This window comes from Tuber melanosporum (genome assembly GCF_000151645.1).
Source record: "Tuber melanosporum whole genome shotgun sequence assembly, scaffold_18, strain Mel28".
Lineage (NCBI taxonomy): Eukaryota > Fungi > Ascomycota > Pezizomycetes > Pezizales > Tuberaceae > Tuber > Tuber melanosporum.
This window is the reverse complement of record NW_003298841.1, coordinates 401,491-414,315: the sequence shown is the minus strand read 5'-3', so window position 1 is coordinate 414,315 and position 12,825 is coordinate 401,491. Positions and strand designations below refer to the sequence as shown.

Here is a 12,825-nt window from a genome sequence, read left to right as displayed (position 1 = left end):
TGGTGTGCCTACCCGCCCGCTATCCAGCGGAATGCTCGAGTCGTTGGAGGGAAGTAACAATGATCCTGGGGTCCTCGGAAACTTATCATACATCCCACCTTAAGTCGACCCCACAATCCCCGCAAACAATCACACATGCCGGACCGGAAGGGAGAATGTTGATAGGAGGGAGCTCTTTATTTGTGCTCCCTCTCGGATTCTTCATTCACTTAGGAACCCCACCTTCCTCCATGCTTCTTCCTCTTCCTCTTCTTCTTGCTATTGTTTCCCCTCTCTTCGTCGACCTTTGCCCCACGCCCCGTCGATGAGGGTGATCATGCATCTCGGCGTGGATGGAGACGGGAGATACACAGGCGCTTCGACAGTATCGTGTTCGTGAATAATTGGGCTACTCTCATTCCGGTGGCTCACTGCCGCCGTACCGGATGAACGTCCTGTCGGGCAATCAACCCGCCCATCCGGGCCTGCTACCCTTGCTTCCGCTATCGGGTCCCGCATATTGCGCTGCAAGATAAGGGTGGGGGAGATCGAGTGGTGGCTAATGAAACTGCATGCAGCTCTCCTGCAAACATCCCGCTGTTATCGCTGATAGGCGTTTGCGAGATGAAGTGCCCGGCAAGTCACTTCGGATAGCTCCTACGTGGAGGCGTTGAGAATGTCATACCATACAGTGATATTACGATTTCTTGAAATAAATCATGCTCGAGTTAGAGCGAACTTAAAGTCGAGTTCTGAGGGGAGCAGGGACAGGATATCCGACATACTGGACGAATCCCCAAGATATATCTCATTACCGATACCAAAGCACAGCTCTACTAGTAGAATAAACATACCACTTATACACAACAGCCAAATACTACTCTAAAGTACGATGGCATACCTAAAATTACCATTCTAAATCATCTTACCACAACACTTCCCCCAACATTTACCTCTTACAACATCACTCTGACCCTTGTATCCACACACTCCATTTGTTAACACTAAGGATGCCCGATTTGAATTAAAGAAGCACTACAATCCAGCCCCAACCAATCAAACAGACACACACGTAAACCAACTAACAGAAGACCGGAGCGAAAGAAACCCCAACACCGTTCAACAGCAAACCCCGCCGAATAACTCAATACAAGGCCAACCCTCTTCCGCTAATTTACCGTAGAAATCTATTTAAACCTCCCCGCTTTCGCATTATAGAGGTTTCGTAGCTTGTAATACTGGTACAGAAAGAGAAAAGGAAAAAAAGAGTAAACCCCCCAGTGAAGCAAAAGAAGGAAAGGAATAGGAGTCATTGTCACATCGCTAGCTCAAGGGACGTAGGCGCCGTTGGTATCGGTGTGAGGAATGGGGATCCTTTTCGCCCTGTTATTATAGCTCTCGGGGAGAATCTTGAGAAGTCAGTTTTGATTTGTAGGAACAAGAAATACTTTATAAGGACTCACTTCAACAATTTTGTTTCTTGGAAACTCCAAACTTGGAATATCAGAGGTCGAACAGGCCATCAGATACCCGTACAAGACTCTCAAGACACTCTCGTGAGCGATGATCAAGAGGTCGTTCTTCTCCCTCTCGAGTTCGAGAATGATAGGTTCCATTCTAACGGCAAGATCATGGTAGCTCTACAAATTTCAATTAGGCGGCGCACCCAAACGGCAGCATCTTCCTACATACCTCGCCTCTTGGGAACCTATGATGATAAGGGTCAAGTTGATGCTTATCCCAGTCAGCTGGGTAATGCGCCTTAAACTCTTCCTCGGTCATCTCAGAATTCCCAGGGTTCATTTGACTCATTTGGGGCCTCTGTTTAACTTTGAAGCCCCGTTCCTGAAGATGGGCAGCGGTCTGGACTGTCCTACGTCTAGTGCTAGTCCATACAGTCAAAGGCTTCAATTCCTCATCACTCCCGCCCTGCTTAATAAACTCCTCTCTCTCCTTCCTGCGATGCTCCAAAAGAGCATTACACAAACGCTGAGAGTAACTCTCCCCTTCATCACAAAGCAAGCCATCAGCTTTATAGGAATCCTCTCCAGTGGAAGCACCAGCACGGGCAAAGTAAGTCTGGCGAGATTTGATATGAAGATTCATCAAATAAAATACGATACGGTTAGGTAGATAACCGAAACGACAGTTATTGACAATAATACGTTCACCAGCGTTAATCATCTATTATCACTCGTCAATTGTTTAAGGCTATATCAAATCGGGCACTACCCACCTTTATGTAATTAAGCTCGTGCTCGTCCATAGTCTCGAAGTGGGGGATTTTGGCCCCCATCCGGCGGATATAATCCTGGACCGCATCATTCGGGTTCCATCCTTGGTACTAAACAATTTATAAGCAGCGAGCCTCCTACTACATTTACCAACTGATAGCTCACATCAGGCGAAGAAATTTTGACACTCCTAACATTCTGCTCGATAATCTTTGGATCGTCGACATAGGACTCGATGAATATAGTCTGCAAGCGCCGGGGGTCTCAACAAGTTGTCACAACCGACCAGGTAGGGTTCGAACCATGTACCTGAATCTCATGCTTCAAAAACTCCTTTGAGAGTTGTTTACGGCCTTCAGCAGTAGGATTGACTGCATCGTAAATAGCCACCTGGCCCATTTCATGATCCAGGAAATGGTAGAGGTCGAACCTACATTTCTGAAGAATAGTCTGCCGTAACTTCACAGAAGATGGGGATGCTATAGACTCGCAATAGTTAGCACAAGCACAGTGCGTTATTAATATATTTCTCGCCTCCGCAGTTGATGGACGGGGACGAGGGAACGTGGGGCAGGTGTGCCGTGCAACGGGACTAGTGCAAGAAAAAAAAGTAACAACACATAACACCGCCCAAGTTGGGGTCCGACCAGCCTCGGCGAAGGGACAGCAAATTGAGAATCAGGGATCCCGCAGACAAAGAGGAGCCTCACCGTCAACGAAGAAGTAGTCATGTGGAACATCATTCCCGTGGCCCATGTGTGCACGCCGATAATCGCCCAGATGGAAAGCACGGGTTTTCACACCCAACCTGTATCCGGGCCATGTGAGCACAGTACATATATCAAGCAGCCCAAAGCGCGGATCAGGAATGGCCCAGGAGAGTTATCGAACCTACCAGCGCAGATACCTAGAGAGAGCCACAGAAACGTGCCTAAACATCCCCGACCACTAGAATCAGTTTCCCCGAACGTTTGTCTGTCTGGACAGCAAAGCAAGCACAAGAGGCGAATAAATCGATTCCTTCATTTTTATCTTTACCCCCGAAAAAAGAAACGTACGTTTTCCCTCTAGCCGGTAACCCAACAGTTACGATTGCGATCTTTCCCGAGTGGAACAACCTACCGGACTCTGTGGAATACAACTGAGCCGGGGCCATCTCACTATCGACAGGAAAGTCATGAATGGCATCGATGTTGACATTGGACCTCCGACGGAGACGAGAGACAGGGGCATCATTGCTGCTATACTCGTACTCGTAATCAGCATGGAAACCAAACCAGTCTACCACAGCCCGTGCCATGATAAGAATGAAGGAGAAGCTCGATGTGACAATGCAGTGGCAGGAAGGCTACAAAGTGATGTACGGAGGAAGAAAGAAATATCTGGCTAATCCCGGAAAGCGATGAAAGAGTGTGAAGGGTTTAGGCGGGTTAAAAGAGAAAGGTATCTTGGAATGGGAAGGGAGGGGACATGAAGTGGAGCGGAGAATAAAGATTATAGGGGGAAGATAACTACTGTAGTGTATCCATGGTAACAAATTATTGTTATTTTGTTTTATTGTTTTTTTTTTTTTCTCCCGGCAAGATGGGCGAATGACGCGGTGTTCCTGAGACACGCGGGGGTGTGTGAAAAGAGACTGTGGGGGGGGGGGAGTGAGGAGGTGAACGGGCCTGCGGGAGGTTCGCGATAATGACGAGAAACAGTGACAGACGGGAACCCCGCGATAAAGCAACGATGATACGGGTTCGACGGTAAAGTATGATACTGCAGAAAACGTCGTGGGCAATTCCGTTGCTGTGATACGAGCGTCGGTATCGATATGGTGCCGCCACCGCCGCTGCTGCTGCTGCTGCTGCTGCCGCTGCTGGTCAGGTTTTTTACTGGTGCCCCCCGTAACAGATGAAGCAACACAATTGACAAAACGAAATTCCAGGTGAGAAAGGGCAGAGATGGAAAAGAACTCAAAGTAGAGAGAAAATGAAAAAGAAGCTCACTAATTCAGATGAATTCAAACTCAGTTAAGATAGCCGCTATTTTTATTTTTTTTATAGGACGGAGACAAGTGATGTTGTTCCGGTAGGTAATTCAGGGGGAGCTTTCGTCCTTACCTTCTGCTCACAACCGAACTCTGGGTCGTTAGCGCCAATGAGGAGAAATGGGTGGTCTTGGCAATTCTCAAAGAAAGAGTGAATAATGAGTTCTGATAAAACTAATTATCATACTCGCATCACTTTTTACACCGCATAATAGCCCCGCAAATATGACTTCGTGGAAGGGAAGATAGGAAAATAAGTCAAATTTTTGACTCGTGCCAAATTCTTATACCTCAGGGTCTGCGGCGTTAACGCACGCCCCCACCCACCACACCAATGGTGGTACTGTAGGTATCCCCGAAACGCTTCTACTGTATGATATCCTTTTCTCCCCACCCGAGATTCGCATCGAGAATGCTATCACCCATATGGCTCAGGCTCCTACCGCGGACCAATGGTAAAATTGATGTGGATTCCTGATTTTCCATTGGAAATTGCTTTTTTTAATTTTTATTCCCCCCCCCCCACCTTACTTCTAGATATCTTATGATCTCATCTCCAGGATGTATAGCCCAATGACTTAGCACCGGTAGTTATGATAAGGTTTGTTGTAGCGGGGAGCAAAGGATAAACTACGAGTATTCGAGTACGGATAACAGAAAACGGTAAACTTAAAATCTCCGAGCCAGAGTGGTACCAGTGCTACAACTCCTTGTCAGAGGGCATAATATATTGATAGCACGTTGGCAGGATTTATACTAATCTAGTTAGCCCAGGGCCCATGCTTGCGCCTCTGCCGCAAGCTGTGGATTCCCGAGTCTTTTGAGTTCGAGGGTGACCCTCCAGCATACACCCAGTAGCACAGAAACGAAGATCCGGCAAATAGATATGCCTAAAACATAAAGGCCTGCGGTGCTACCGTTTCTCATCGAGGTTCCCCGATGCAAGTAATTTAGACTTTCTAGTAGAGTGCTAGAGTATCGTCCGGATTCATGATGGAAAACCCATAGGACCTCTCTGAAAGGCATTCAATTACTTTCCTTGAAGCGGCCCATGTGCTTCATCTGCGCACTCTCATCAGAAGCTGCCATGTGCCCCGCGTGACCACGAATCTACATGAACAGAAACCTACTCATGCCAATATCCCAGAGATAGTCACTTTAAACGAACGAAAGGCTACTGCCCAGCGAACCGCCTATACCACCGTTCACATATCAAAGCAGGAAGGGGTACGAGTGAGAATCTGTGAAATACTCTCGTGCCACGAGGCAAGGTTTTTTTGCACACAGCCTTGTGTGGCTAGAGATAAAAATGCGAAATACCCTTCGCGCATTCTTCAGCTAGAAGCGCAAACCTCACCAACCAAACCAACCCCCACATCCAACGGCCTGGTAGGGTCCCTGTCCTGACCCCCCAATGCTAAAATAATTAATCCCGAGAGGCAAAAGAGAAAAGTCACTTGAGGTACTAGTACTACTGTTGCCAACAACGTAACCCTGTCGGGATTGTAGGAAAGTTGTCATGTGCCTTTGGCGATATTAGCCCTTCGTTACACCCAAAATGTTGCTGAAGGGCAATGGATGAAGCGGATACAAGCAGGTGCTCGACTAGGTATATTAGCCTTCATCTGTTGATGGAAGCTGTAAGCGCTGCGCAAGTTGGTTTGGTGAGGGTTGGCCGGAGGTCTCGGACTTAGACACGGGTTCGTCCGTTGGCTAAGGAATAAATAAATAAAAATAAGTGACAACGGCCCCCGCCAAGGGTTCAGGGCGCAGATTTTCGATGTTCAGGGGGATGGATGAGTGTTGGAAACATAGGAAATTCCAGCGGCGGTGTGTGGATCGCGTTAAGGCGCCGTTTGTCTGGTTCTCGGGTTGGGCCCTTGCTTTTTCCTACCGGGTCCTGAGCATGTCTCAGTTCGCACTTCCACTACCGGCTATACCCTTGTTTTCCTACTTTCTCCAATAGTGCCGGTTGTCCCTTCCTCTTGCGGAGGGTGAATACCGGTAAAGCCAGTTGTGGTTGGATGTTGGATTGACGTCTTTTTCAGCGCGAGCACCTTGAAGGGACCCACTCTTACCGTAGAGTCGCCAGCAGCTCACCAATTCCTTGAGATGAGCAAATCAGCAACACCGATCGGATTTAACACGATAACTGCTCGACACCCAAGTCAAGTGGGGCACGGCTACCGTATGATGATGATGATGACAACGGTTATGACAATAGCTATGAATGAGAAGCAAGCAGCTGCCGGTGGTCTAATGTCCAAGGCTTGCGAGTCGCGTGAAAGTGAGGTGATCCCGCGCTCGAGCGCTATCATCCATACCACGGTGATATGATAACACGTACCCAATTGAAGCTGTAATATTCCGAGGATAGCTCACAAACCACAAGCACAATGGAGGAAAAAACAAAAAGGGCAAAATAAAAACACAAAACACAAGGAAGAGAAGAGAAGAAAGTTGCCTACTTGTATGATAATAGTAATAATCGTATCATAAGAGAAAATCTAGGGTTTTGGCCGCTTTACGGTCTTTCACTGCCGCGCCCCCTACCGAGTTTGATGGAAAGCCACCGACGTTAGCCCATACTGTTCCTCGCATGCTCATAGGCTCGAGCCCGAAACCGCCCCCAACAATCAGATCTGGCAGCTGCAATGTCAGATCTTCGTCCAGAATCGCTAGAGTCCCCGGATTTAGCAGGTCTATTTAGGTCTATTTTATCGCCTGTTGTGAACACATCTCTATCCATAACGTGTAGCCTGTCCACCGGGCAAGGGTCTTGTTACGTTTTTGTCTTATGATACATGTCGCTGGCAGTCTAACCTACTAAATCAATATCAGCTGTCCGCTCCAGTAATCTCAGGAAAAATAGAAAGAAAAAAAATGAAAATTAGGGCAACGGTTTTTACCCGCTGGGATACCATCCAGCAGCTTTATGGATCAGACGCTAGTCCCATCCATCCATCCATCCACCAGGTAGATCCCCCACTCCCTCCCTTTCCGGCCATGCAGAACGGCACGGCGGTAGAGGACCCGCCTGGATCCGCAACCCTTTCTTCAACCCCTGGAGACAATCAGAGCACATGATACGTTCAACTTTTCCCCGAGCGTTGAACTCCTGCGTTTCTCCAATCCTGTTAGTACAGTAAACAATTCCAACACGACCGGCCGCCCAAACAAGCAGGGCTTGGGGCGGGGGTGGGAGGGAGGGGAGGGAAGCTCTGCCTCTCGCCCTGCACAACTATCACACGTTCTCCCTCTCAGGGCCTAGACGGGAGATAAAGCATGTAAGGGACTTCTAACAATTTAGTTGGACCCTTTTGCTTTTTCGTTTCTTTTTTTTTTCCCCAGTACGAACGTCATTCTTCGAGCACACCATACCACAGCCAGACGATAACAGCCCTAGGCATGCAGAAGGGTGAGGAATTGAGGAGGAGAAATTCCCTCATTCTAAGGGTCGTGTAGAGGAAAAGTACATCTTTGCAAAGGTGGGCGTAGAGCTATTGGGCGAGAAGTGAGGGGCGTTATCTCGAAGAGTTTGTGTGAAGGATATCCTATGGGATGTGTACTCGAGTACGGTGCAGTGCTGTATGTATGCACTTACCGGTATGGCACGGCCCCACCAGACGGCATCCGGGTCCGGAACCCTCAACAGAACCATCTCCACCACCTATCACCACCTCCAACCCCCCAGTCCCCCCCAGTCGCTTTCGTCTGCGAGAGGGAAATGGAATGGAAGAGGTGAAAAGTAAAATAAAAATAAAGCAAGCCCCCACTTAAGTAGGTCGTAATCCTCCCACTGTGAATTCCAGCAATGCATTCAGCGAAACGACCAGTTGAGCTATCAGTACTGTACATACGAGTTGCACGATCTCCAGGACTCCACTCGTCCCCCCGCTGTCTATCCCTCTCTTTATGCCTCGCTTCCCTCTCGGGGCAAGTTCATGGGAGGATGGCCCGGGCCAGTAATTGATTAATTTGATTACGAGACTCGGACCTTTTCGATCTTGTGATACAAGTACATGATCGCGGGAGCGGGACTGGCCTAGACCTTAGGCTCTGCGCTGGTGGTGGATCTGCATGCACCTTTTTTAGCTCTTTGACCTTCAACCTTTACAGTATTTCAGGGAACAGCATCAGCAGGAAAAGAAAAAAGATAGTCGGCTGAGCACTTACAGAGAGACTAATCATCCACCGTACATTTACTAAGTCATCGCGCATGTTGGGCTGCGAAGTTGAGAGAAGCTGCTAGCGAACCGCCCAACCGCAGGCTGAGCCCGGCTTCCTCATCAAGCATCAAGTTTTGGGCAGCAGCAATCATGATATATCACTCTGTTTGATTTGCCAAGCCCCAGCGGTGGTCAGTGGTGGGAGTGGCCTCTCAAGCAAGCACGGTGCGGCAGTTTGTCCTTCAGACCCGGAAACAAGGCCTGAGATTTTCAAACAGTTATTTAGGTAGCCAATTGGGAGATTAGTTGCGGTCACAGCAGGGGGGGGGATGGGATGCATTTGGTTTCCTACAAGGGTTTGCCGTCCCCTTCCACCCCCCCCCCCAAATTATCCTCAGCGTTCCCTGGTCAAGTGATTTTAAATGCGGCGCTTTGACCATTGAACCAGGCAAATAGTCAAAACACCGGTATCATGGAGAAGAAGCAGAAGCAGAAGATGATTCAGTTTCTGAATTCCGCAACGCCAAGCGAGAGGTCCCAATCAACAAAAGCAATAATATCGGTAATAAGGAATCCTACGATACGACACGATTCCTCCCATCGTCATCTTCAAAAGGCATCGGGACCTAACTTACTTTCATTATTGTTATAATATTATTTACTTTTCAAGTTATCATGAGTAGCATAATCAAGAAGGAAGCTTGATCCGGTTTTGCATATTTTACCCAATTGTTGTTGTTGTTATTATGGTTGTTGTGAGTTTGTTGTTGGATAACATCGTCATTGTTAAGATTTGACCGGGACCCTTGTTATTATCGATAAGGCATATCATATCTTTCGTTGCACAATGGCGCCGTACTCGGATAGTCTACCGCGCCGGATTTTGGTGGGGGACTTCTTAGACCAGAACCACCAAATCCATCTTGTCCCGCGACTTGTAGGTTAGTTCAGGCGAACTCTCGAAGCTTTTAGTTGATAGTCGGTTAAATCAGGATCTTGGCACATTAACCGGGCCATTAACCGTGAACGGTTGGGTGGGACATTGTCTTATTAACCGCCTTCTTTTCGAACTGCAATAGCTCAATCAAAATTTCATATTTATTAAATCGGCTCCTATTTCCTTATTCTCCAACTTCTAGTCGATCATTTGATAGCTTCATATTTGGGATAGGTGTTGCTTTTCAGGAGTCTTCGTCACTCAGAGTTGGGTGATCTCGGGGCGCCGAGGTAGGTTGACTCAAGAAGTCCTCCACCATACGAAGATGCCTTCTGCTCATGCCCAATCCACGGCGTTGCGCCGACGACAACAACGGCAAGGGACAGACAGACTGGCGAAACGGACGGAGGGGATCCTTTTTAGTGGTAGTGGCGGGCCGATCTGAATCTCCTATTCTCCTGGCTGCCAGGCGGACGGATAGACCTGAGAAGAAGAAAAAGAAACGCGAGCCATGATAGGCTACGGCATGATATTGCTGTGGTACGGGAGAAACCAAGCTTCATAGACCAAAAGCGATTCTCATGCATTCCAACCAAACAAGTCCGATACGAGATGTGTGGCTTGGAAAGAAACGAATGCGAGAGGCAAGCGGGGAGACGGAGGGATAGAGGGGAGAAAAAAGGGGGAGGGGGAAGATCGATCCACTAAGCTTGATCACCAATCCACTCATCATACATCTAAGGCAGTACCAGTATCATAAACCGGTCACCGATACGAGTACTGTAAAAGAATAATAAATAAATAAATAGATAAAAGACATTCCCCGCCACTGGGGGGTTTCGGAACGACCAGTCCACTTTACATGACCATTTTTCCTACGGGAGAAGTTTTCCTTCTCCTCCTCCTCCTCCTCCTCCTCCTCCTCATATCCAATCTTACCTTCCCCAGCGGTACGACGAACTTACGATTGTCTTCTCGGTGAAGGAATAGACGCCTGACTCCAACTTGAAACAGTGTTTCTCTTCTTTCTTTATTCCCAACTCTTGGTATTTATTCACTCACGCTATCATAATAATTATAATAGCATTTTGGAGTTATAAGTTGCAATGAGGAGGGAGCGGGGGTGGAATGATACCCTCCTCCCATGAAATACTCCACTTGCAGTCGGCCAGTCAGCCAGTCAGCCGGTGCCATGATAAGTAAGAGTTCCTTGGCCAGCTAGAGGGGGAGCATTTAACGAAAGATTGGGGGGACTGACTGCGCTATGTTTCGCGTCATTAGATGCGGATTCTTCTACTTTTGGCTGGCGGTTACGATGCTCTGGCGGACGCGGCATGTGCGAACCACCCACATATATCATTCTTTTAATGTCTTGTATTTTCTTCTTCTTCCTTTCCCTTTCACTCGTCCGCGCATATTGTCGGTAGCATAGGGCCTCGACCGCCGCCCCGTGCGGGATTGGCTTCCCCCCCTCCCCTACAATCAGCGGGCAAGGTTAATTGAAGCGATGCCAGCAAAGTTTCAGCCTAACTGTGTCCTGCGAATGGAGGATATTCTTGAGCATTTTCCATTTTTCAATTTCCCCTTCCGTGGATGTTACTAATGATTATATCGAGGGATATGATGATCCCGGTGGGATGTGATAGGGTAGTGGGTGATTTTTCTAGAGTTCTTCTTCCTCTCCTGTTGTGCTGCTGTGCCCTAAACCCCTGCTATGCGGTATCACCTTCGGTACCGGTAAGCAAGATGTTGTTTTTCCTTTCCAAAACAAAAACAATGTTTCTCATTGTTTTACTTCAGCCCTGGGAGGCCTTCACTGTAAACAAAAGAGAACAAATTTCATTATTCGTCTCTTCGTTCACTTCCTCGTCTACGGTCCATTCACTCACTCACTCACTCACTCACTCACTCACTCACTCACTCACTCACTCACTCATTCACTCACTCACACACACACACCCTCAGCACATTCTGGCCCTGAGAAGGGTGGGGGGGTGTGAGGGAGGGAGGGAGGGGTAGTTTCGGGGAAGTGATGATTGACAATTGATTCACGAAGGTTGTTCCGGCGTCCACACTTTTCTTTTTTCTTTTTGTGCGGGATCAAAACCAGAATCGCGATGCAGCAGTGTTACCGTAGTAAGGCAGGCGAGCAAGCAGGCCGGCACCTCACCACCACACGCGAACCCCCTCCCCCCCCCTTTAAAGGATTGGGCAATGAGACACCCCTACTGTGGTCTCATTGGTCACCTGCTTGGGCAGGTGATCATGATCACCCACTTGGCAATCTACCCTCCTCTCTGTGCTCGAGCACAAGTAAGTAGCATAGGAAATATTGGCGGAAAATTATCGCTGGTACTCTGCACTTACACCCACCGGTACTCTAGCGGACTAGGGTGTAGCGGCATGAGTAAAAAGGAAAAAGGCTACAGTTCAAATTCGAATAGTTAAGGCACGCCTGGTGCAGATTATGCACACTCGCAAGCTCCGACATAAACACTCTTTCCTTCCTCTTCCGTTCATGTACGGATTCACCTTATTTAACGTTTTTTTTCTTTTCTTTCTTCCTTTCTTTTTCTCTTTCTCTCTCTTGCTTTCCCACTCTTGTAGGAATAGCCTTTTTGGGCTGAATTGGGCGTTGTTGCTATGGTAGGTAGGGAATGTTATCATGAGGTGCTCACAAGGTTAAGCGGGACGGGACGGAGGGAGCGGAGGGGGGTGGAGGAGGTTCAGGATGAGTGGGAAGTGTCTCAATTCCCCAATTAGCACTTAACGCCGCCGCATAAACTCCCCCTAGCAAAAGTTTTTTTTATATGGGCTCGCTCGTCTTCCCCATGAATATGGTATCCTCATTCTCGACTTTCGCATTCCGGTGTGAAAATCTATGGTACATTTGTTGGTGGCGCTTTTCCGTATCGCGAGATTTTAGTGCATACATACGGTACCGCTACAGCTGCAAGATTTCTTCTGGTCCCTTGAAAAGAGAGCAAAAAAATAAAACAAGGGTCTGTCCGAGCCATTTGGAAGCTTGAGCTTCCAGCATGGTTGCTCTCAGGTTGCACGCTGGGGATCCAGTAGATGGGCGCGTTAGCTCACCCTCTCGGCGTCCTGTGATGCCCTGTCGTTTTGGCCCCAGTGATTCGTTGTTTGCACCTCGTGGGGTAGGTAACATTCCTCAGAATACCGGTACCATATTTGAAGAGAGAGGGGGGAGAGGTGCCCTTACCAAGAAGGACTTGGTACAAAGTTCTTCCCACCTCACCTTGGCATTACCGGAAACGGGCACTGCTTCGACCTACACGGGAAGCAACCGCGATTAGCGAACAAGAAAGAGTGGTTTTGAGCAGCCTGTTAAGCGATAGAAGTTAATCGCCATTTCTGGCGAGGTGTTTGGCTCGGAATCGAAGCACAGCGGGAAGGTGCTGACTTTTCCTTGCCTTTTCCTACCACGATACCATGGTTTTCAATTTTGCT

General features: G+C 48.2%; 2 protein-coding genes; both read right to left on the bottom strand.

Moving 5' to 3' along the window:
- Positions 1-973: 973 nt before the first annotated feature.
- Positions 974-3,513, bottom strand: GSTUM_00005151001 (uncharacterized protein; the record flags this gene model as incomplete). XM_002837180.2 has 9 exons in its annotated part: positions 974-1,388; positions 1,443-1,619; positions 1,672-2,163; positions 2,216-2,323; positions 2,379-2,459; positions 2,523-2,692; positions 2,924-3,021; positions 3,109-3,144; positions 3,272-3,513. 9 exons carry the CDS (start codon positions 3,511-3,513, stop codon positions 1,308-1,310), a joined length of 1,485 nt encoding a protein of 494 aa, XP_002837226.1. The 3' UTR covers positions 974-1,307.
- Positions 3,514-11,897: 8,384 nt separating this feature from the next.
- Positions 11,898-12,825, bottom strand: part of GSTUM_00005150001 (uncharacterized protein) — a 2,585-nt gene continuing 1,657 nt past the window's right edge. Inside the window, exon 1 of the mRNA XM_052355740.1 lies at positions 11,898-12,825. This exon is cut by the window's right edge and continues 1,657 nt beyond it.